Here is a 21,254-nt window from a genome sequence, read left to right as displayed (position 1 = left end):
GGGATATAAAATTTTGATCAAGAATTTCTCACGTATGCAGTCAAACCTCTAAATGTATTATTTGTTTCAGAGTGCACTGCTGTCATGTATTCTTAAGGATTTATATTTGTAGTACACGGCTTTATAAACCTGTGAAAAAAATAATGCCTTTAGGGTACTGTTGTGGCATTTTCAGGCGCCCTACTTTTAAAGAAACACTGTAAAGAGAAGCTGCGTGTTGGTAACCTTTTCCTGAAAGCTGTAACAGCCTAGAGGGTGTTCTTCACTGTTGTTGAGGGTACTTCATTTTTGCGAGTAGTCTTTAACTACTTCTCATGTGGCAATTCTCTCCGTAATACCCAGGTCAGAAGAATCTTTTGTAGAGATCATAACCGAACCACTTTCTGTATGAAATATGGCATCCAGTGACTTACTAAGTACTCATATTTGAAAAAGTAATTTGAAGCTTTAAGGTCAAACAACTACTTTCAGTCTTTACATGTTATGCTGCAGTTAAACTTTTCGTGTCGATTCTGGCCTGTTTTCTCCTTTTTTCAGGTGATACTCTGGCCCCACTTAAATGTGCATGGTAGTATATAATCTTTTATTGCACACAACCTAAATACGAATAGTCATCTGCCCCAAAAAAACAGCATTGTTTTGAACAACCTTCAACTTAAACCCGCTTCTTACTTTCGTTTAATAAGCTCTAGTATCAGTGTCTGACAGGTGCAGACATAATCAATCCTTCTGAAGAAAACAACCTCCCAAAAAGAGACAAGAGCTTTTGCTGCTCAAGAGACAATTACACGAAATGTCTCTCATGTCCCAGAAAGAATTCTTCGGCATTTATGTCTGGTTGTTTTTTTTATCAGGCAGAATTAAGAAAATTAGTCAAGGAAAACCAAGGAAACCACAGTAGATTTAAAGACTCAATTATATAAATGACAGATTAAAAAATAAAAGTTGGTGCTACTGTTAATATTTTTTCCCACATTGTTCAGTTGTGAGTGATGTAGCGTGAGTAACAGTACAAATTGTCTTGAGACGTTTTACAAAACCCGGCCTGAAACCCTCAGAAAAGCACAAAACTTTCCTTTTAACAGGAAGGAACCTTGAGCAGGGCCTCAAGCTCATATTTGGGGACCCATCTGCTTGAGAGACGGAAAAAGAGGGAGAAGTGTGCAGCAGGAGGTGTGATATAAACATACAGCTGGAGATGGAGAGAGGGACAGAAATTAGAGGATAGGTGCTCGGTGCGAGAGAGAAGAAGTTAGAGGATAGGTGCTCAGTGCGAGAGAGAAGAAGTTAGAGGGTAGGTGGTAGGTGCGAGAGAGAAGAAAGTAGAGGATAGGTGCTCGGTGCGAGAGAAGAAGTTAGAGGATAGGTGCTCGGTGCGAGAGAGAAGAAGTTAGAGGATAGGTGCTCGGTGCGAGAGAGAAGAAAGTAGAGGATAGGTGGTAGGTGCGAGAGAGAAGAAAGTAGAGGATAGGTGCTCGGTGCGAGAGAGAAGAAAGTAGAGGATAGGTGCTCGGTGCGAGAGAGAAGAAGTTAGAGGATAGGTGCTCGGTGCGAGAGAGAAGAAAGAGGATAGGTGCTCGGTGCGAGAGAGAAGAAAGAGGATAGGTGCTCGGTGCGAGAGAGAAGAAAGTAGAGGATAGGTGGTCGGTGCGAGAGAGAAGAAAGTAGAGGATAGGTGCTTGGTGCGAGAGAGAAGAAAGTAGAGGACTTAATCACAAGGTTTTATAGAGGTACCTCTGACCTCAGTTTCTGGCATGTATCTCATCATCTATCCATAGTTCTGTAGATCTATAACATTGTTTTCATAATGCAACGTCCTACAGTTCCAATCCACTTTGTTTTAATGGCAAGTTTGGCATTTATTTTTACACCCTTCTTGAAATCGTAGAGGTTTCATCCACAGCTGTATAGTAACTAATGTTTGAAACGAGTGCTTCCTATTGAAACAGTACTTAATTCTGTATAGTTTTTGATAAACTGATTCCGTTCCGGCAATCTTGCCTCATTGGTGAACTCTTTGGCTCTTGACTGAACATTGTGTCCAGTCAATTTGTGAACAGGCCCCCCTGCACTTACGAGACTTGTCCAAATAAGAGATAGAAGGATTTGGGCTGGGAGCCATCTAAGCCTCCATCTGACATAAGGACACGGAGTGAATGAGCCTTAATGAGGCTTTCAGAAATGGCAGAGACAATAATGAGGCTTTGATCCAGCCAAGTGGCATATGGATGTCTGATACTGATTGAACTTTTCACTGTGTTTTTTATTGGCTTTCTGGTGTGAAATCTGTGTTAGTACGTCTGGGTTGTGCTGTGAGAGAAAAAAAAACAAACATCCTTGTATGAACCAGATTTTCTAGGAAATTAACTGGATCCCTATTTACTATAAACATTTCTCTAACAAAGCAATCATTAACCGCATGTAATTCTCAAAATTGGTTGTGAATGGAGGTCAGAAAAATGATTTCCAAGAGCCTCCCACAAAGTCAACAAGTAATTCCCTGAATTGTTTTAATCTCGCAGAGCTGATCATTTACCACATTAAAGCCATAATTGGATGAGGGCTTTTTTTTTTTTTTTTTTCTCGTCTGGACGTGGCAACAAAGGTGCAGCTGTTACATTTGAATAATTTCAGCTGAGGATATGTGACAAGACTTGGATCCTGAGTGGGGACAAAGGCAAGAAAAGACAACAGCTGTAAATGCCACGGAGGAGGACACGGGTTGACCTCTTTGAAGCTACCTGTGGGGGGAACGGGAGGGGAGGGGGCTCTGACATTTTACGAGAACGCAACACGGAGACGCACCATGCACAACAGCTGTACCTCACCACGGCCCGTTATTTCAGCATTACATTATTATTATGTTATGACATTAGTAATTACTGTGGTCAGTTCATATGGCACAAACCTATCATCTGAGGAAAAGATAGCGATGGATTTGAAGGTTAAGAAATAGGGCTACTGTGTGATGTCTGTTGCGGCATCACGTTCCTAGTTTCTTCTACGTTCATGCCAGGTCGAAATTTTCTGGTTTTATCCCCAAGTCTCAACGTACCAGATCAATTTTCAGCACACGCTGAGAACAAGTAAAATGTGCCTTGCGTGGGTGAAGCTGCTTCAGGTAACTGTTCTAGCAATAGATCATGAGTTTAAAGCCTTTTTACTTATTTATGCTCCTGGAAAAAAAACTCTGCTTCTCTGGAAAGTGATCAGTCTTTTTAATTTGTGTTGCAACAGTCACCGTGTAGAAGCTACGCCTTTCACAAATTGCTTGTATTTGATGATCAATGCCTTGTTGAATGACTTTGGTTTGGCAGAAGCCGAGCCAGTGTTTTGTTCTTGTTATTTTCATCCCTTTTGGACGAACCCAATGTTGATGTTTTTTTTTTTTTTTCCTGTGCTGGCAGCCCTACCTCATTGCCAGCCTGGCCTAATTCAAATAAACGAGGGAGCTGCATGTTTTATAATGAGCTCAAGTTGCTCACTCTCGGCCATTTTTTCTGTTTTTATATGTAAAGCAGAGGCAGATTTTTTTTAAAAGTCGACTGTCATGTGACGAAACTCGCGTCAACACGTCTAGTCTCTGATGACGTCACTAATAAAAACCCAGTAGAAAGTAATGAAATCTATATTCTTGACCTGAATACATATGCTGAAAACAGACAGCTTACATACTGTGAGCTGCAGATATGTATAGCCTGTATAAAAACAGGCAGCACCTCAGCACCATCAGTAGCATTTAATAGTACTCCACAGGATGTTGTTAGATGGGATAGTGTAGCAGCTAAAGGTTTAATAACTTTATCAAATAGTTGATGTGCAAGATTTGGACTGTTCCTCTGCTAGCGTTAGCGTTAGCCTTTTCAGATGCATTGCAGTAGTACCTCAGTTGTATTCCAGGACTGACATGTCACGGTAGTATGGGCTTCATCTTTAGTGAAGTATTTCCACACACTTGATGAACCAACGACCCACTGGGCTCCTCACCTGTCTTCTAGGAGGCGTCCATGTTGTTGTTGTCACGTGATCAGTGACTAGTCCACATGATGCTTAAAGACGAAAAGCTGACTAGTCGACTAGTCTGTACAACCACTACTTTAAACACACATATTAATATAGTCTTATTTAAAGTTAAAGGAACACATTTCTCATATTCACATGTCTTTCTGCAGACTTCGTGATCTCACTCTCTGCTCTTCAAAAGCTCAATCAGCAGCCATCGATTGCTACAATAAGATTATCCTGCTCTTAAGCCCCTTGTCACCTTGATTGTCCTTTGTTCAGTTTAAAGTTGGCTCTCTCATAATTCCCTTTAAAGTTACACAGGGCTCCTAAATGATGAGTCGCTCAGCATAGGCCATAGCTCACCCTGGGTGTCTTGGAAGCTGTCCCGCTTAACGAGTTGCTGTTTTATGTTACGATTAAACCCTATTTAACATTCACGTAACTCCAGTAGCGCGTACAGAGGCAGTCTACTAGCCTGGATATCCTCATCTGCAGATCTTCAGTTCATTAATCACAGTATGTGTGGAGATTGTCAAAATGCACAGAATGTAATAGTCAAAAAAGCAAATGTGCTACCAAGAGGGAAAAAAGCTGGATTTGCTGCCAGAAAAGCAAAGCGACTCAATAGTGTGTCATTTTATCATGCGTTTGCTTGGTTTTTGGGTTTTTTTTGCAGCACAGTGCCCGTGGGTGCAGCCAGTGATCTTTGAAAGGGACAGAGTGACCTGCTTAGGTGTAAAATATGCTCAGAGGCGGGATGACACCTACCCTTTTATAGAATCCAATGAAGGAAGCAGAATGCTGTATTCGCCACGCTGATAATTCAGGCAGTCACTTGCCAAATTAATCAAGTTGCATGGCAATGCGCTCCATGCCCGGCCTTATCAAAACCGTGAATGGCTCCAGCTTGTATTCCTGACAAAATCAGTCTGTCATTGCGCGGACGTTAATTGGTTTTACAGAGTTCACTCTTGCCTTTTGTCATTAACTTAGTATTCATTTCTAGGATCTCTCTGGTATTGTGTTGGACCTTTGATGATTGTGTTCCCGCCACATTTTTGACGCATGTTTCTGGACACTGAGCAAAAAGCGCCAGCACCCCACCACCACCACCACCACCTCCCTTCGACTTTGCTTCTGCTCTCCTCTCGCGCTTTGCTGCTTTAAATGAATTCCGCTACATGATAAATAACATTACTGCTATCTGACATTTAGGATGAATGTTGTTGGATATGAAGCTTTTGCATCGGAAACCATAATAAGCCCTGAGCTGTTTTCTTGTTTTGCAGCAACCTCGCTCGGCCCTCCATCCTGCGTTTATCTTTTCGAAAAGGGCAAAATTTCTCATTTTGACCTCTGGTGGCCCAGCAGCTCAAATCTATAGGTTTTTGTACTGCCGGTTTGATGTTTTAACAGTAGAGATGTGTGCGCACCAGCCTCGCATGGGACCTCAGATATAAAGTTTAAGAATCAGAGCTACAAAAAGAAAAATCAATCAAGTGATCAATCTCAATTTCATGTGGCTGTTGTTTTTTTTTTCCTTCTTCTCAGCTTTACCTCCCCTAGGGAATGTTTTCACTGAGTCAAGAAAGCAGTGTTACTTTCCTCTCATTCAATTCTCACCAATACGTCTTTTACAACAGTAAAGTAAAAGTTTAGCCGTTAGGTCATATGATGCACAGAGCATACAGAAATTCTTAAATTATAAGGACATTAGATTGGAGAAAACATTGGAATTTGACAGAAATTTAGTGCAAGTTATACTCAGTAATATAAGTGACATTTTATTTGTTTTGGACGCATTTGAATACATTATATTTTCAAGATAAATATCAATGCAAAGAGGGCCTTAGCTGAAGAACTGCCTCGGTAATGAGTCACCGTTTGCTCCCAATTATCCTCAGGTTTTTTTGACATCCCTTTTTTTTTTCCTGTTTACACGCTCGACAAAATAATAGCAGTGCGAAAGAATGAATACAGTACCCCGACGCAGTCTTTATACAACTGTCACAGAGATTGAGTTCTTGATAAACTCCTAGACGCGAAGTCTTTTTCCCCTCACTTGTTCGTCTCTACAGTGCTGCCATCTTCTTCAGACCTCAGATGAATTTTTTGCCAATTAATAGCCAGACTAATGAATACTTAATTAAAGTCAGAGTGAGTGAGGGTGGGGGTCAGGACGCAAGATTTTTCAGGGTCCATTAATACCCCAAGGACAAATTTCCATGCAGGAACGAGACCACTAGAAAGCTCTGTGTTCTCTTACAGCTGATTCACTGTGTCTATTGTATTGTGAGACTTTAGGTTATGTTAGGCGTCAAAATGGATATATATACTTTTTAATTTGAACATTCAATGATGAGGGTGGCCACATTAAATTCCAAGGTGGATTTGCGTTCATTCCTGGTACTTCTTCTTTGGTTCCTCCTTGGTCAAGGCTCCAAACAAACTCAGCAGATACTAAAATGTGACTTGAAAACACAGCAAACCGCCGATTGTTCAAAGCGAGCTATGACTCAGGATACTAGATTTGTAATTTTTCAATGGCCGAACTACTGGCCACAGCAGTCACAGTTTCTTTTAGACACTCCCAAAAATACTAATGGAGAACTGTAGTGGGGGAAAAAAGTAGAAAATGTACCTGATCCCAAAAGTAAGTGAAGTCAGCTGGAGTCCACTTGTGCCATGCAGCGGAAATGAGACTTTAGTTGCTTTGGAGTGTTGCTGATTGGAAGAAATGTTTAGTGAACAGTCAGTTAGTAACTTTATGTCTCCATGATATTAAAAACTGGATGAGCAACAACTTTAGACAAAACCGAAATCGTCGTAATTGGACCACAGCAGCTGCCAAAGCAAGTTCTACCCTTGGCTGGTTCCCTCTGCAACAACATCAGTACCATTGTGAAACACCTTGGGGTCTGGTTTGATTCTGATCTGAGTTTTAACTCTCATATTACAAAGATAGATAGAAGGAACATTTCCAAAATCTGACACATAGACTATTTTACATGCTTTTATTTCATTTCATCAGCATTTTTACTTGTTTGAACCACAGACTGTATATAAATATGAAGAACGCGTCACCGCTTCCTTGCATTGGCCAAATTAATGCAGTTTTCCCAGGGGTTCGGGCGGTGCCTCCCTGCGACATTGCGATATCGATGCTCCGCCAACACTTCCTCCAGACTCACTTGCATTTTTGTTTAATACTACGCTCTGTTCTACCTACTAGTTACAAGGAAATGTTCAATTATACACTGTACTTATTTATTTATAAATTTTTTCAAATTTCATGATCCTACGGGACCGCTTCACAGAGCAGTTGCCATAGCAACTTGTAGTGGTCATGATATCACATCCTGTTCCTATAGCGTCCAATAGCTAACTTAAACGAAACTTCTCCGAAAAATTGACACTTCAACATGCATCAACATTATATTAACAACGTAATATTTGACGTGTACTTCAGTGATTTGGTTTGGCCCAAGTCCCACCCACTAACATTGAGGGGGTGGAGCTTATGACCTATACAGCAGCCGGTCACATGGGGGAGCTCTACTTGCTTTGGCTTCACTTTTAAGGAGCCAACAATAAATCGATCTCATGACTTTAGATGGTCCAACATTTAGCTGCCAGGCTTTTAACCAGAACCAGGAAAAGGGATCACATGAGTTCGGTTTTAGCAGATCTCCAATGGCTCCCAGTACGTTTAAGAATCGATTTTAAATTCTTACTGATTGCTTTTAAAGCTCTTCATGGCCCTGGGCTATATCACTGACCTTCTAGCACCATACAGGTTGGTACTACCTGGAGATCCTTGGGCAAAGGTCTACTGTCTGTTACTGTCTGAGTACTTTGTAATGTTGATTTTTAAAAAGTGCTATACAAATCAACCCAGAACATCCAACAAAAAGACAGCATCTTCATTTTTTACAGTATAAAGTTTCTTTTGGTTGGAGATTAGTTGTATTTCCCTCTGCACGTAGAGCCGTGGAAGGCGAGGAAGGGCAGGTCACTGGGCCGACCATCGCCACCACTTCAAGTGCTTAGTAATCTGAAGTACAATTAGATCTTAATGCAGCACACTTAAGCTCATCGCAAATCCAATAACAATCAGCGATGTCCTTGGCGCTAAAATGGCAGCCTGTTTAGATATCGATCAGACAATACGTGGCTGATGAAAGTGTGGCGCTAGTTGTTTTACAATATTGATTAGTGGGGAACAAGAGAAGCTATTTTCTGCTCAGGCTAAGCAACAGAAATCGTGTCACTCCGAGGTAGTGAACCTAACCGCAGACGAACTTGTGAGTCTCTCCGTGATGAAAAATAAATTACAGTAAATATCTTCTCCCAGGCTGCGCTGATCAAAATAACCGGATGCAGATGAATAGTTTTGAATATAAAACGAATCTAGTCTGGGTCCACGTCAATGAAAAGATGGTTTGCGATGTTTTTGTGTCGCTGTCGTTTGCAGAATTAAAAAGAGTTTGAAATCTTCAAGCAGAGTTGGGAGCTCAGTGAGTAGTATTTCTCCATGTCCTTAGGTCATGGATGTTTATGGCCAGTCTTTCAGTGTTTCCTCATTGATATCTGCTATTGATTTTTAGCCTCATACTCTAATAGCCCTGAGGCTGTGGATTACAGAGCATAAAACCTGTGTTTCATCTTCAATCCTTGATTTTTTTCTCGCCCTTAAACTCTTTGAAGCATATTACTACAACGACAATAACACGAACAATATCCAACTACAGTTACGGTTCTGTAATTAAAAAAAAAATATATATATTACATATATGTAGACACTGATCAGGCATAACATTATGACCACCTTCCTAATGTTGTGCAGGTCTCCAAAACAGCTGTGACTCATCAGAGAATGGACATGGGCCTTCTGAGGGTGTCCTCTGGTGTCTGGCAACACAGTGTTGTTAGTTGGTGGGGGGGGGGGCTTTGAGGGGAGGGGCCTCTGTGGATCATCCCACAGATACTTGATCAGTTTGGGATCTGGTGAATTTGGAGGCCAGGTCAACACCTTGTGCTGTTCTTCATGTTTTTTTTAGTTGTTCCTAAAGTGTTTTTGTGTTTGTGCCTGTGTCAGGCTGCATCCTGCTGGGGATGGCTGCTGCCATCAAGGAGTGTCATTGCTATGGGGTGGGGGTGCCTGGTCTGGTCTAGGTGGGTGCTACATGTCTAAGTAACATCCACAACAAAGAATGCCAGGTCCAGAAGTTTCCCAGCAGAACACTGAATTGTCACAAGATGGTTTAAATGTTATTCACTTCTCCTGTCAGTGGTCATAATGTTGTGGCTGATCAGTGTATAAATACATATGTATTGTCTGTGTTTTGCTCATGTGTCTTGTTTGTTTGATATTACAGCAGCTGATGAGAGAGCGTCAGCAGATGGCCAGTCGTCCGTTTGCCTCAGTCGCCGTTTCATTGGAAGCCAGAGGAGAGCAGACAGAAGTGCTTCAGCCTCTGGTTGACGTGAGTGCCGACACACACACACACACAAACAGACAGATCAAATCTCCGCCAGAACGACTCATGCATATATAAGGGGGAGTTGCTCTTTGATTACAGCTGCGTTCCCGTGGCATCTTTCTGCTAGTGTGTTTGCAGCTGACACATAAGACACAAGTCAAAAACTGTGACAGCGTAACTCGTGGTTTGTCACATTTATACTGACGCCTGACTTCAGCGGTATATTCTTGAGTGCTTCCACTGACATAGAGATCATGGTATATTCATGCGGCGCTACATAATTAGAGCTTATTGTTCTGTACTCAAACAGTTCATCCCCTCTACTCAACCTTTTATCCAGTCGCAGCATCAATAAGAAATCTGCCAGTGGTGGTCCTTTCTTCATGAAATGTCCTCTACAATCAGGGCTTCAGACTTTTTAAATCAATGCTGTGAAAAAAATCAAGCAATTTTCATGTAAAGTGATGTCACGTTTGCTGGCTTTTTAAAGATTTATTGATTTCTTTTTCAAAGGCTTTTTATGGTGGTTTTAATCTTCTATGGGGAAAAAAAAAGATTTTACTATTACTTTAAAAAAGCATCACTGAATAGAAGAGTGATTGCTCCAATATTAAAACCATGACGTCAGGATGGGTTTTGGGACATTTTATTATTCTTCTATGTCCCACAAAAGCATATTACGCTCCGTTTTCATTTAGCCTAATTTGTCGTCTTTGCTTGTTTACTGGAAATGCGCTGCGTGACGTTTCTTCATTTAAAACGGGGTCTGTTATTATACCCTGGACGCTCGTGTGCACTGAATCGTTTGTGCGCTGTCCAGTTGGTCGTGCTCTTATTTATTCCTCCCCGTGCAAATAGGAAAGTCGAGAGGAAGCCTGGCGCTAAACACCGCGTGGGGAGGCTGGATGCCACATGGAATAAAAGCACAGTTTAAAGCAATATGGAGAGCTGCATCCTCTAAATGACAACAGAGGACCACTAGTGATTCCTCAGCCAGGACCGAGCTCTGCATCGCCCTGCTGCTGCTGCTGCTGCTGCTGAGAGAAATGAAATCACTGTGGCAACCAGAAACGAGGCAACACATTTGCTATTAGCGCGCCGCTGAGTGGTACTCACCATCCATTATGGTATTGTGAAGGGCAATGTAAAGAGCAGAAGCGGAGGAAAACAGTGCTTCTCAGCTCTACGAGTGCACCGTGTTGTTGCTCTTTTAAAGCCGCGGAGCACGGTCTAAACCTGAACGGGGCTTGGAACCAGTGCTCGGCCTTGATTTAAGTAAAATCTTAATTGTGTTGTACTTGTCGGTGCGACGTGCGTCCGTCCGTTAATAATCTATTCCCTGCAGTGTTCCTGCCTCTCCTGCACAAAAATTAAAAAGCCGGCGTTCTCGTCACGAGGCGCGTTAAAGTGAGAGACTTTGCAGCCGCTGGAGAGCATTGCTGCAGACAACGGTCCAAGCTGTTTTGGAAGTGATAAGTGGCGGAGAAAAAAAAAACAACAAAAAACACATCTGCAGTCTTCTGTTTCCCGGCCTTTCAAGGTGCGGGATGGTCCTATGAATGTGTGACTCTGAATACTTTTAAGAAAGTTATCACAGACAGCTGAAACGGTCTATAAACACAGCTTTTATGCATTAAAGAATAAAAAGACTCTAAAGATCTTAATATTAATGAAGCTAATTAAGCATTAGGTTACATGCATGACCTGAAGTCACGTTCAGTGACTTGGTGTCTGATGAGATGCTAATACCAAATATTTTACATTAGCAAAGGTCAAAAAGACAAACCTTGCAGCGGGGGAAAAAAAAAAGAAAGTATGCTAATAATATATATTTTATACACATTTGTTTGAGATTTGAATATGTTAAGTGTAGATTTCAGAGCTCCTGTGGCCAAAGCTGCAGCTGCTTTAGCGGTTCCTACTTTTTTTGTGCTATGTATTCAAAAACTGATGATATGTATATTTGAATATTCTATTTGAAGTTTATCCAAAAATGTTAAAGAAAAGAAACCAGGTTTGTAGAGTTTCTTGAAGACCTTCCGCCACTCATCCAAGTAGCTTCTTCAGTTCTAAAGTACTAGTGGGGAGTTGGGGTTTAAATAGAAACATCTGTGGGTGTTAAGCTTGTAACATATTCTGCAAGAAGCAAGAAATTTGTTCTCGCTCCTAGGGCTGAGAGAACAAAAGAATAGTTCGTTCTGGTCAGGTTGTTTATACTTCCACAAGACACTCAAGAGCCCAACTCTGGGGAAGTTCACCTCCCACTGCATCATACATCACATGCGCTAAGCATTGTGGGAGATGCGGGAGATGGATGACGAGAGGCACTTTTGTTATTATTTTCCGACGTCGGCCAGTCGTTTCACGCCGTTAATTCAACATACACCCACACACAGCATGCCGAACTCTACGCAGGAGAGATTAGTGGTCACACTCTGAATGTTGGCATCTGGGAGCTCACAGGGATCTTCCGTTTTTCCGTATTATCCCACTTCCAGTTTCTGACCAATCACAGAATAGTTGTCGGACACTGCGCGAGAAAAAAAGCTCTGCCCGGTTGATGTCTCTCAAGCGAGGGCTACGAGAACAAACTTCTTGCTTCTCGTGGAGTATGGAACAGCCTTGACCCACTTTGAGACTGGAGCCTCTCACTGACAATGGCTTGTTAGAGCACCTTTCATTGGAGAAAGAGGACAGGGTCAGTCTCCTCCAATGACAGGTTAAGAGACACTAGTCAAGAAGTTTCTGAAGGGTAGTATCCTTTAGAACTGAAGAAGCCAGAAGTCCATTTTTTTGGATATACCATGACCTGGGTGACTGAGAACCTTCACCAGCTATTTTCCGTGTTTCCATCCTATAATTCATATACTGTACTCGTATTCATGGTGCCACATTATCATATTGTAATAGTCAGCTAGTCAAATACATTCTGGTTATATGTGTATTTGGAGAAAAATCAAATGTGCAAATGGACCGCGTGGACCGCGTCCACGGCTCCATTACATGCCTTGGTGCCAGCTGAAGGTGAACCATATGAAGCCTAATTCTTTTCTGTAAAAGTTAATTGGTCAGCATATGGCTCCACTTAGCCACTGGAAATATTTGTTGCTGTCAGTGAGGACACCGATGCCGCGTGTGCTTCAGCAGCTCTCTTCATTTACCGACCTAACGCAGCAAAGCCAGGAAGCTTATCACACGTTTTTTAACATCGTAACCACACTAGCAATTAATGCAATTTGTGCAGGAAACTAAATGGATAAAAGACTCAGTAGCAGAACGACCCCTTACGCCCATTCCAACACATGAAGACCTTATTCTCTGACTGTGCTGTATTGTCAACTCTGATCTCAGTGCATTAGTTAGCGCCGTCTCTTTGTCACAGACATTCCAGTTGGTCTGAGAGAGAAAATCATAACAGATCTTTTTGCCCATTTATTCCACTGGGCTGGTTTAAACCCCCCGAAGATTGCTTTTAGTGACCAAGATGTCAGCAGCTGTTGGACAGAGAGCCATTCGGTGCCCAAACGCCGCAGACCTTGGCCTCTTTATTCGCCGTGGCCGGCGTTCAACATATGGAACCGCTAACGAACAGCTAGTATGATGGATGGCACCTGTCAGCAGGGAAAAGAAAGGAGAGATATTGTGTGTTTTTGCGTGTGCGTGCATGTTGATGTGCCTTGATGGTTATGAATGACCACAATGCTGTCCCTCGTGGTTGATTAATGCAGAATAAAAATCCAGGCTGTTTATGGGATGTGGACGTACCATTATTTAGAAAGGTGTTGGTGGAAAAGGAATATGACAGAACTGGAATGAAATGACTTATTATTGTTTTTATTTTGTCCGTCACTTCATTGTAAGAGTATTTCCATTATCACAGATCAATATTAATTTATTTTATTAGTTTGTTTACAAGAATTATAGCACTGCTGTCACAGTACTTAGCTTAGTTTTGTTCGAAAATGTTCAGCAAATAAATCATTTTGTCTACTAATACTGCATTTATACTTTCAGTTCCCTGATACTAATAGTAATAGAAATAAGGGCAGCTGCATGGGCAACATGTGTTGTGTAAATGAACCAATATCAGTGCAGAACCAAACAGCTGACCCTGACCCAATACTGTATATTCAACCCTTTAAAACTTAGCATGTTTGCGCAAGCGTACTTTGGATTACCATAATTCCGTCGCGGTTTGCGCCATCTGAAAAATTCCAGCGGTTTCTGAAAGCTGAAACGTTGCACTATTGCAGCCAATATGACATTAATTTAATTTGCGCCTCTCCCAGGAGGGGGACGGGACATTTTCTGACCTTTCTATGGTCAACATAAGCAAAAAAGTCCAAGTGGACATTCTGAGGCTTAGGTGTTAAAGGGTTAACTCGTCCAGTCAAAGGTTCATTAGTTAAGGTTGGGTTGCCATCAAGGAGTGTCATTGCTATGGGGTTGGGGTGTCTGGTCTGGTCTAGGTGGGTGCTACATGTCTAAGTAACATCCACACCAATGAATGCCAGGACCAGAAGTTTCCCAGCAGAACACTGAATTGTCACAAGATGGTCAACGTTATTCACTTCTCTTGGTCACAATGTTATGGTGCATATATCTTTACGAAATATAATCTGGAACACCAAGCGATACACCAACTTTGCTACCCATTGTGCCATCCTGCTTGCTTGGTCTCATTGTTACTCATCTGGAACAGCTGTAATGATGTTCCACCCAGTGCTCCGTACACGTATAGCTTTCAAAGCATCAAAAATCAACGCAGCTTAAATTAGCTCGCTTGTATGACTGTATCTTAATCCAGCTATTCATTAGCAGAATTCACTTGAACGGTCATGAAATGGCTGGCAATCTAATTGCCCTCGTATGTCAGCAGTAGGTCCAATGTCATGAATGTGCCCGTGCAGACGCAGAGAATATTGTGTCATGACCGTGAGCCCTAATTGGTTGGTTGTGTAACAGTGCACATGAACAATCTGTACAGCTCTCATCAGCCTATATTTCAGAACGATGTCTCAACTATAACACTGCTTTCATCTTTCAGAATGAATGTTAAGCCTCTTTGTTCTCGCTTTCACATGATGCTTATCAAGGTTTTTACTCATTCACAGCATTAGACATAAATATACATGAGGATTCTGATCTCATTTCTTTTACAGTGTTGCCTTTAAATTAGTTAGAAAGCTTTCAATAAAACATAATAAAAGATAAAAAGGTCTGATTTTGGACACACACTGTTTCTATTGATTAACAATCACACTTTCTGGCTGTCACTTTTAATGCACTTTCTATTTCAACTTTAGTCTTTAGTCTACCCTTCCATTTTTGTTTTCTTTTTTCTATCCTCGTCTTGCTCTTCCTTCTCCTCTTTCTGTCTCTCCGCATTAGTTCCAGCTGATTAGTAGTACTTGCAAATGGAAAGCAACTTGGGTCAATGTTGACAGCGTTCGCAACCTCTACAAATTATTTAAATTCTGCAGAGAGGGTTCTCTTTTGATTTTAAGGAATGAAAATGTTCCTTCAGACCGCTGGTTGTCTGCGTTTCTACTACAATCTAAATGCCTGCTATCATTAGGCAAATGAGTTCACTGGCATATCTCAATGTGACAGCTGTCTTTGTGTCATTTTTGCATTCAGCCATGCAACAACCCGCGCCACTCCGGTCCAGTAGGTGGCGGTAATGCTGCAACAACGGTAACGTCACATAAAACAGTGACACTGCAGAGGAAGCTCACTGAGAACCTCTAATGGTTCCTAGACCCTACAAAAACAAAGGTTCCTAGCACCCGGAGAAAGATCCTGCAGTAGAAACAAATGATATAAGTCACTGGAAAACCTTCTTGCCATGACAACAAAGTCCCCTACTCCCTACAAAGGATCTTAGTCCTTGGCGAAAGTTCCTGCAGTGGCGACAAAGGTTCGTAGTTTGTTGGAGAAGGTACCTGTGATGGAAACACAAGGTTCTGGTCCCTGGAGAACATTCCTGCTGTGGAAACGTGGCTATGTTGAATAGGGATGTCCAGATCAAGCTTTTTGACTCCCGATCCTTTTAATATTGAGTATCAACGGGTCCAGGTCCCAATCCAATCTTGACTAAACTAAATGTCCTCTCCTGGAGATTCATAAAGGCTTTTCTTATCTTACTTATTCTCCTAGATTACGCTACTCCAGAAATGTTCTGGGCATCCAACGCCACAAACTCTCTGACTTTCTCTTTAATATTTTTCTCCTTGACGTTATCACGAGGGAACTTTTCTCTTCTTTTGAACACGGTGTTCATTGTTGTTTTGGTGCAGCGTTTGCCAGGGTCTACTATTATTGAGTGACTAATCTCCTACTACCTCCTCGACAAACATCTGCATTGACTTCGTTTTCCAGAGTGAAGTACTTCCACACAGTAGACATGGTAGTCATGTGATTTTGGTTCCTCTTCTTCTACCTCAATGTTTTGCAGCTTTGACTTCAGCTAACCACCTCGAGAACAGAAGAAGTCGTCATAGTTTTCAGGGTTTTCGGGGGCAGCTATGATGCCACAGAGGCAAAGTGGGAGAGGTGTGGTTTTGGTCTTTGGTCTATTTAAGATCGGGCTTGGCTGAAGCCCATTACTGATCCTGATACTGATTGGGACATCCCTAATCTGAAAAATGTTTTTAAACATGTTCAGTTCTTTTTGCTTTCTTTCTATAAAGCCTCAGAGATATTTCAACACCTTCAGTGTCACAGAGAAACTGGTAGTTGTATGGGAAATGACTCATAGGAAACAAGACAGCACTCGCTTTTGATTAAAAGACTCAAAGAATGGCCACTGACAGCCAACACAAGTCTCCCGGTACACGGTCCTCCCTGTATCTTCTATGTTCAACACAATGATTATATTAGAGTCGGTTAGAGTCAGAGTCAATGCTTGTTTAGATCACACGATTTGCTGTCTGCGTTTTGTTTTTGCTGGGTCAAATTTCAGTGATACACGGAAAAAAACAAATAACTGTGTCCCACTCCTGATTCTCTCTCATGTTTTTTAATGCATGTGCTTATGCAGACCTGGTTTTTCTCCCACTTTGCCTCTGCTGCCTCTCTCTCATCTCCATTTTAAATTCAGCCACACAGAGAGGGAGAAAAAAAAGTCACTTCTGTTCAGACATGTTATTATTCCACAATTTCTGTCCCCTCATCCAAAACATGCTGTGAAACCCTTGACATTCATTATCAGGATGACATGTTTTTCACGCTTGAGACAAGCAGTTTTGGCCATTAAGTCTGAGGGTAGGTCATTGCTTCAACACGTGGACTGTCTGACAGTGACACAAGTGTTTTTGTTGTGTGACCAATCAAACCATTTGTCTCGGGAGGAGGGCGGCTTGTCGTAAACGCAGCAACTCCAGCAGTTGATATAAGTGACTTTTGGTCTGCTGGTCCCAAAAAAAGAAAATCGGCCGTCACATGTGCCACTGCAGAAAACAACAGTCAAGACGCATTGATTTGGGCTTAGGTTGTTTCGGTTCTTGAGCTTGAGCTGTTGTAGCAGTGAAATGAGTTGAATACATTTTAACGTGTGGCTTTTAATGTCTGTGATCCTAAATTCTGGTAATAATGCAGTTTTTTCTTTTGTTTCTTCATCTGTTTTTCTCAGGGTGCACCTAAACCTGTTGCGATGGAGCCGTGTTCAGGAGGGAAAGCTGCTGTATTGACTGTCCTTGTTCGTTTGCCCTCTGGATCCTCAGGCCTACCTCCACCAGGACAGTCAGGTAACAACGCCGCACATTTGCATTAATTTTTTGTACTGTTTGAATTTCGATTGGAATAATTTCACTTTCAATAGGCAGTTTAGGCTTCTGCATCAATTCATAGCCTGACGTGCACCTCCCCAGAAATGTAGCTATGCGCCACGGCAACGCAGACCGCAAGAGCTGTGATTGGTCCACTTGGTAGTAGCGTATCTCCTCTTTAGTATTTCTGACTGCTTCTCCATCTCTCCGCAGTTTTCAAATTGGTTGTTTTGGATCAATAAAGATGGAACAAATCGATGAAAGGTTAACTGAGGAGGTTCGGAGATACAGACATTTGTACGACTCGTCTTTGGTGAAATATCGGTGAAATTTTGATGAAATTTTGTGTGGAATTTGTACAGAGCGAGCCAGACTGACCAGCACACAAGTGTAAATGACTCGCACCGGCGTTGGCTACGCGCGCAGGTTATGGCGTCTATGTCCCGTTGTACCTTAAATGAACCTTAAAGGTGCTGTGTGAAACATTTGTCTCCCCCTTGTGGCAGAGAGAATAAGTACACAAACATGGTCAACGTGTGCTTATCATTAGCTCATAGCTTGTGTTCAGGAATAGTCACAACCATACAATGAAATGTCCACCGTTCCAAGATGATAAGTGTTTTTTAAGCAGTATAATGGCAACAAAAGCCCCAACCAAGTGGCGCTGTGTTTTACTCTAATTTACTATCCATTGTTACGATGTCTCTGCTACTTACTGCAGATGTTCCTTTCTTCTCTCACAAACCAATCATTGGTCGTTCACATAAAAAAATATATAAAATAAATACAAATACATTGCAGCGATTAGCTGAATCAGAATCGTATCATCCTTGGGACTGACTGTAACAGATGTTCATTTATATTTCCTGCACGTGTTGACCAGGCTTTTGGTCCAGATTACCACACCAGCTGTCTCCGTTTATATCTGAATTTTTGAATATTTCACATTGAGACAAGTCCGTCCTCGTGACGTGTGACAGTTTTTTCAGTCTTTTGAGTGTCACCTTTTGTCTTCGCCTCTGTATTTGTGCACCGGATGTTCCATGTACGATCCGGACGGAACTAGATGCGGTTAATTAGATTTACTCAAATCAGGAAGCATGTTCATGGTAGTAACAGCAACATCTGTCATCCTGTACGCCATCAGAAAAATACAGTGACGACAAAGTTTTTTAGCCCACGTCGTATATATTCTGTTGTTTTTATATTCGCACTAATTAAGCCAGCTACCGCCCAAAATTTCATTATGTTCTCACATAATGACAATAAAGGATTCTTGACTGATTCTTGATATCATAACTCAATATCGGCATCACAATTCAATACAACCTCGATCTAGCTAGCTCACGTTACGTCCTTTTTTTCTGGGTTTTGACCAACTCTCTTAAAATAATTGTGAATCTCCATGGATCTAAAAAAATCAAGAGCACAAACATCGGGTTTTAAACAATGCCGGCAACGTCAGTTTTTATTAGTGAACAACGCAAATAGCGCCACATGCTAGGAGTTGTCTGTGCCGTTTTCTCCATCAGGTTAAATTCAGAACAGGGCAGGTGAGCGACAGGTGTGTGTGGAGAGTCTATAGATAGATAGATAGATATTTATCCTTTGAGATAAATAAACAACGCAAGCACATTGTTGTTTGAAACGTGCATAAATAATTCCAATTCCCTGACGAGCCATCACCCTGCTATGTTGTCCTCTAATTGCTGCTTCTAATCTCTGTTTTTCACCATCTTCTTCTTCTTCTTCTTCAGGACTCGTCGTCGCCAGTGCACTGATAGACATATCACAGCAGAAACCAACAGATTTTAAGGACAAGTCCCTGTCTCTGAAGAACCGAAAACCCCTTCCTCCAGCGCACCAGGGGACCTGCGTCTGACTGCTCCTCAACCGCTCTCAATCCACCGGGTCCCGTCTCACACCATCTGAGTGGGGGGGGCCACACCGTTCCAACATGTCACAGAGGACGAGCATTTTATCCAAGAGACGGTTTCATTTGGCTGCTACCACTTAAGACTTCACGTTCCGAGAGCACAGCCCAAGTCACCCCCACCCCCCTCGCCTTCGCTGCTCTATTTTGCATAACCTCAGAAATTCTCCAGCTTGTTCTGCGGCCCTGCGTCTACTACTAGGCTTCTTCCCGTTAGCTTTAAAGTCATCGTATAGCGGTGGCGCCAGAGACGGACTAATGAGGAGGATGTGAACCTGCTGAGTTGTAAATACAGAGGCGTCTGTACATTGGATTCTAATTGATTTCACGCACAGATGGTTGAAAAAGGCTGGTAGACATCCAGCACATGCTGCCTGTACGGTTTTTAACTTCATTTTGCTTGCCAACAAGTGGTATTCTATGGTGCTAAAGCATTTCATGACAAACTCTAAACTCGGCCTTTGCTGTGTGGACTGTATGCCTTTGTGTTTTTTTGTGCTAGACCAGGAGGATTTAACACGCCGCCACCACCACCACCACCGCCGCCGCCGCGCAGTAGTGTTTCTTGAGTAGTATTTTTGTCATCCATACGCTGGTTTAGCATCCCCTGTACATACGCACCTATACATCCACCCAGCTGAAGCTAAAGTCTGTATTTTCTGTGGAAAACACTACGGAGACCGCAATCACTACCGGGGAGGAGGGGGGGCTCGCAGGTGAAGACTGGGCACTGGAAGAGGCACGAACAAAACCGTTAAAGCAGCATGGATATCTCCTCATTTTACTTGGAAACTGGAAGTAATATATATTAAAAAAAAAAAAAAAAAAAGGTTATTTTTCAGTGTGACTGAAGGTCTGGTGCTGTGCGACTTGGACATGAGTGTTTTGAACTTGCCCTCAGATTGACGGTGGGGTGGTCGCCATTTAGGGAGAAGGACGCCCGCTTCGTAAAACTCAAGGAGGGACGTCCTGCTCCTCTGCCTGTTTACTAGTTTGTTTTGCAAGTTTTTTTTTTTTTTTTAAAGTATCATCTGAAGGTATGACTTTGTTTCAGTGTTCGACTACAAGGAGTTGTGTTACCGTTTTTTTTTTTTTTATATATATATATATATATATATTGCCTTGGCTTTCCGTGAACACTTTAAGGATGAGGAGGGCAGGGGTGGGGGGACGTGTCGACCGAGCGTCGGGCCCCGGCTCCGCCTCGAGCTGTACAGTGTCTTGTTGGAACAAATGTGAGTCTTTGTCGCTCTTCTCTCCCCAGACTTCTTCATGTGTTTTGTCAGGTTTTTATGACAGAATGGAAGTGGAAGATTATCAGTTACGGGGCCTGGTCACCTGATTATATATCTATGAGAAATTGTCTTTTGCTACACTTGTGAAAAGAGCCTTTCTGTTGATAATTTGTTTTGATATTTAACAGATTCCTGTGTAATAGCGCATTTAACTTGATTTTATCGTGTTTTTGTTTTTTGTTGAATTGTACATCTGTGAAGACTGTACGGGCATTGGCTTGCAAAAACGGTCGTTAACGATGCATTTCATGAGGATGGTTTGCCGGCTAATGTGTTTTTTTTTTTTTGTGTGTGTTTTTTATTTTAATTATTTGTAGAGTAATCCTATAACGGTGTCATTACACAGGAATCACGGTCTCGCTGTACCACGAAAAAAAAAAAGAAAAAGATGAGAAGCTGCATATCGGTAATCTTCAGTGTATTTTAAAGATGGACGACATGCCAGAAAATAATAAAATAAAAACAGACCTGAACGTATTTTTTTGTTTTTTGTGCAGTCTTTCATCCACATGCTGTACGTTACTTATTGTGTACTGAGCGATTTCTACATTTTTAGATCTTGAAAAATGAAGGCAACATGAGAAACCTGTAGGTAATGAACAAATCAATCGCAAAAAAACTTCATGTTCAACTTTATATTATATTTACAACCTAAAATGACAGAAACCAGCCTTAGAAATAATTCATTTGAGTGTATTTTAGTTTTTTAGTTCAAGTCCCGCCCACAAACATGAGTAGGGGGTGGAGCTTATGACCTATACTGCAGCCA

The 21,254-nt window shown here is 41.9% G+C and overlaps 1 protein-coding gene across 1 annotated transcript in view; it reads left to right on the top strand.

The window, feature by feature from the left end:
- atrnl1b (attractin-like 1b) overlaps positions 1–20,962 on the top strand; it is a 75,191-nt gene extending 54,229 nt beyond the window's left edge. Inside the window, exons 27-29 of the mRNA XM_084567040.1 lie at positions 9,384–9,491; positions 17,122–17,236; positions 19,015–20,962. Of these exons, the coding sequence (XP_084423166.1) occupies positions 9,384–9,491; positions 17,122–17,236; positions 19,015–19,139 (348 nt within the window). The 3' untranslated portion in view covers positions 19,140–20,962. The remainder of the gene's footprint in view (positions 1–9,383; positions 9,492–17,121; positions 17,237–19,014) is intronic.
- Positions 20,963–21,254: the final 292 nt, after the last annotated feature.

Source organism: Chelon labrosus (genome assembly GCF_963514085.1).
Source record: "Chelon labrosus genome assembly, chromosome: 19".
Classification (NCBI taxonomy): Eukaryota; Metazoa; Chordata; class Actinopteri; order Mugiliformes; family Mugilidae; genus Chelon; species Chelon labrosus.
The sequence above is the reverse complement of the archived record's forward strand: the minus strand, read 5'-3'. Positions and strand labels throughout refer to the sequence as shown.